General features: G+C 36.7%; 1 protein-coding gene across 4 annotated transcripts in view; it reads right to left on the bottom strand.

The window, feature by feature from the left end:
• The window catches only part of LOC106869320 (EVI5-like protein), a 301,815-nt gene that overhangs the window by 110,809 nt on the left and 186,437 nt on the right, over positions 1-4,569 (bottom strand). For all 4 annotated transcript variants that reach the window (XM_014915019.2, XM_014915018.2, XM_014915020.2 and 1 more), the window contains one exon: positions 4,032-4,106. In XM_014915019.2, coding sequence (XP_014770505.1) covers positions 4,032-4,106 — 75 coding nt within the window. The remainder of the gene's footprint in view (positions 1-4,031; positions 4,107-4,569) is intronic.

Genomic DNA, 4,569 nt, shown 5'->3' with positions numbered 1-4,569 from the left:
TATATATATATATATATATATATATATATATATATAAAAAACAGGATGTTATATACTGTAGTTCTGTAGAATTTTTGCATTGCTGATATCTATGACAAGTAGATGCTCATATTACTAACACAGACCTTTTAGTGAAGGAGTAAAATTGGGTGGTTACTTGTATGTTGAACAGCTTCATATGTTAGTGTGTCTCTAGCTATACTTTGACAAGAGTTAGTATGGCCCACTGAAATATAATGTAGAGCAATGCTCCTGAAGATATGCCATGCAGGCAACATTTATCATTTATCATTTATATTGTAGGAATTGTGGCTATTCTATTCACTGCATCTAGTTGTAATGGCTTCTTTTTCTTCTTCTTCATTATAATAATAATGTCTGTTTTCTATACTGGCATGGGATGGACAGCTTGTCTAGAGCTGGTAAGGTCAGGGGTCATACCAGGCTCCATTGTCTGTCCTGGCAGGGTTTCTACAACTGGATGCACTTCCTAACACCAACACTCCACAGAGTGTGCTGGGTGCATTTTATGTAGCACCAGCACCAATCTTAACATGCCACCAGCATGAGTGCTTTTTATGTGGAACAAGCACTGATGTCAATTCTGCTGTGGTGGATGGAGTCTTCTCAAGTACAGCAGTGTGCCAGATACCTCAGTCCTTAGTCATCTCCTTTGTAAGTCTCAGTGTCTTGAGATCAGCCTTTGTCCCATGTCTTCCTGGGTCTCCTCCTTCGACAATTTCCTACATTCATACATTCTGGTATTGTAAATGTCCTTGCTTCTGTTTCTTTATTCAAGTTGAATTTGTTCATGTATAACTAAGTTTAGATTTGTTTGTTTATATGTAAAGAATCCAGTGAGCAGGACTATCAACCATGTAAAGGAAAGATTTATAACCGTTCATCATGATTGACTTATGTGCCATCAATGCATTAGTTTTTGCTGCTGCTACTCGAGGATTTTGTGCTGGGCAAGACAGTAAATTGGATCCAGCAGTGATGCTCCAGCTTGAGACTTTAGGAGTTTGGGGAGTGTAGAGTTACCCTTAGTTATTACTACTCTCCTGTCTGCTTTAGTCCAGAGTGGTAATATCTGAGAAGAGCCCCAGTTATGGGTCAAATAGATGACCCTCTTTCAAAAGTGTATAGGACTAAGATGAGGGTTGGCCCCTAGACATGTGGTTGGTGTTAGGAAGGGCATCCAGCTGTAGAAACTCTGCCAGATCAGATTGGAGCCTGGTTCGCCAGTCCTCAGTCAAATTGTCCAACCCATGCTAGCATGGAAAGCAGACGTTAAACAATGATGATGATGATGATGAATCCTTTCTACTAAAGGCACAAAGCCTGAAATTTGGGGGAGGGGGCAGTCGATTAGATCGACCCCAGTATGCAACTGGTACTTAATTTATTGATCCTGAAAGGATGAAAGGCAAAGTCAACCCTGGTGGAATTTGAACTCAGAACATAAAGATAGACGAAATGCTGCTCAACATTTTGTCCAGCGTGCTAACGATTCTGCCAGCTCACTACCTTTGAATTAATACTAATAACAACAACATACAATGCATTGTAGTAATGTCAGTCATAGGGATGGCTCAAAACACTATACATATAGTGGATATACATAAACATTACATTTACTATTTTCCAACATAATTTATATTATTGTACATCAACTTTGGACACAGACAGTCCATTATGCTGCATTTCAGTCTCTGTTGTAATGAAAATGGATAAGGAAATGGACCATTAGCAACCAAGCTGTATGTAAATGTATGGTGAAACATTTTGAAACAAATACGATTGATAACAGAGACAACTCTTGTTAGGGTCAGGATTACAATTTTTTTTCAGCTTAAATACATGACGGCAGATCAAATCTTGTGCCAAAAGTACAATTAAACAATTATTTAGTATAAGTGAAAAAGAAAAATTGCAAAATATGTAAAACAGAGCCTGTTTATGTTGGTGTGCTTAGGGAATAGCAAAAGAGGAGATGAAAACGATAAAGGAAATAAACCTTTTTTAATGTTATATGATTTAACTTATTATTTTAACTATCCTTGATGTACACTAGCTTAGACTAGCATTATGTTCAGCTTATGACTATAGAGTATATATAAATCTTTTATTTGTATCAGTCACTGAGCTGCAGACATGCTGGGGCATTGCCCTGTAGGGTTTATTCAAACAAATCAATACCCTGCACTCATTTTTTAAGCCTGGTACTTATTCTATTGGCTTCTTTTACTAAACTACTATGTTACAGGGATGTAAACAACTCAACACTGATTAACAAGCAGTGATGGAGGACAACATCAAAGACTTTCTCTATTCCCGAGTGTTAAACTAATACATCCACCTGTCTTCGTCTGTTGTTTTTTCGAAAATTCTCCCATATATATATATATATATATATATGACAAGATTCTTTCAGTTTCCATCTATCAAATCCAATCCTGAATAACCAAATAGTCGTATAATTGAACTGAATCTGGAACCATGTGGTTGGGAAGTAAACTTCTTACCACACAGTCATGCTACGGGCCTATACATATATAGACATGTGTATATATTACACACACACACACACACACACACACACAACAAGCTTTGTAGAGTTTCCTTTTATCAAATTCAATCATAAAGCATTGGTCAACCTGGAACTATATTGGAAGCCCTTTCTCAAAGATGTTAACTGTGTAGTTAAGAAGTTTGCTTCACAATTACATGAACTTAGGTTTAGTCCCACAACATGTTTTCTACCATAGCCTCAGGCCAATCAATGTTTTATGAATGAAATTGACAGAGGGGAAACTTTGCAGAAGCTCATTGCATATGTGTGTCTCATCATCACCCTCATCATTTAACGTCTACTTTCCATGCTGGCATGGGTTAGACAGTTGGACTGAAACTGGTAAGCTGGAGTGCTGCACCAGGTACCAGTCTGATTTGGCAAGGTTTTTAGGGCTTCATACCCGCTGATGGTTTCTAATGGACTCCATAAACGGCCATACCTGCTGACTAATGGACACCAGAAACGGCCATTGAATTGCTTTATATTGACGCTATAACCCTCTACAAACATTTCTTTGGAACTCTTCTAAACTTTTAAATCCATAATTAAGATTTCTCACTGCTGCCAATGTATCTTACAACTTTTAATCCTTATTTCAAGGTTTTTTTTAACTTTAAGCTTAAATTTATGATTTTAATTGATATATCAACCTTTATTTATTTACCTTTTTCATGTACATTTTTACCTCATATAACTCTTATTTCTTTCTCATCATAATCATTTAATGTCCACTTTCCATGCTAGCATGAGTTGGACGATTTGACTGGGGACTGGTGAAGCAGATGGCTACACCAGACTCCAATCTGATCTGGCAGAGTTTCTACAGCTGGATGCCCTTCCTAACCCCAGCCATTCGAAGGGTGTAGTGGGTGCTTTTTACGTGCCACTGGCATGAGGGCCAGTCCGGTGGTACTGGCAACAGCCACGCTCAAATGGTGTTTTTTTACGTGCCACCTGCACAGGAGTCAGCCAATGTTTTGTTCACATGCCACCAGCACAAGTGCCAGTAAGGCGAAGCTGGAAATGATCGCGCTCAAATGGTGCTTTTTATGTGCCACCGGCACGGGAGTGAGATCGCTGCTCTGGCAGTGAACCCGCTGCTCTGGCAGTGATCCCGCTCGGATGGTGCTGTTAGCATTCCACTGGCACAGGTGCCAAATAATATATAGATATGTTCCTTGTCTTCATGTAATTTTATGTTATAAGTATCTAATGTATTTATTATGTTGATGTAAATCATAAATATAGAATGATTATCTAAATTTTTGTCTCTTCTTATACCAAGTTATATATTGTCAAGTGTCTCAGGTTCGACCTGAGCCCTTCCAAGCAATTCTGTGAAAAAACTTTTCCGAAAGAAAAAAACAATATTCTTTATCATATATATATATATATATATATATATATATATATATAATATTTCTATGTATATAAAAGGGACTAATCAACTTACCTGCATGAGTAACAATCCTACAATGAAACCACTACCTTGGCAGTATCCCACTTCCCTGTCATGTAAGGAATAGGCCTGGAACAGTGATAACAACAACAGCAATGTTAATATCAGTTCGATATCAGTTCAATATATTAGTTAATATCAGTTCGATATCAGTTCATTATATCAGTTAATATCAGTTTGATATATTCACCATAAAATTTGCACAAAGAAAATAAGCAAAAATACTAGTTACTTTATCTATCTTTTACAATATAGATAGGGATAGAATAAATTTTATTTTTAAAGCCAACTGCTATCTGGTGAAAGCACTGAACATGTTTCAATTTTATTTTATTAGATCTCTTTAATGATGTTAGACTTAGAAGAGATCATTATATCATACACAGAAATAGAGGAACTACTGTAGTGGAGTTGATTCCAAATATCTGCAAGAAAGCTGAGGGGAAAAATATTCAGAGGAATGTTTGGCATATCAAATATATATATATATATATATATATATATATATATATGGTAAAGTCTTAAATGCATT

Source organism: Octopus bimaculoides, chromosome 1, assembly GCF_001194135.2.
Source record: "Octopus bimaculoides isolate UCB-OBI-ISO-001 chromosome 1, ASM119413v2, whole genome shotgun sequence".
Classification (NCBI taxonomy): Eukaryota; Metazoa; Mollusca; class Cephalopoda; order Octopoda; family Octopodidae; genus Octopus; species Octopus bimaculoides.
Note: the sequence above shows the minus strand (reverse complement) of the source record. Positions and strands in the feature narration are given on the sequence as shown.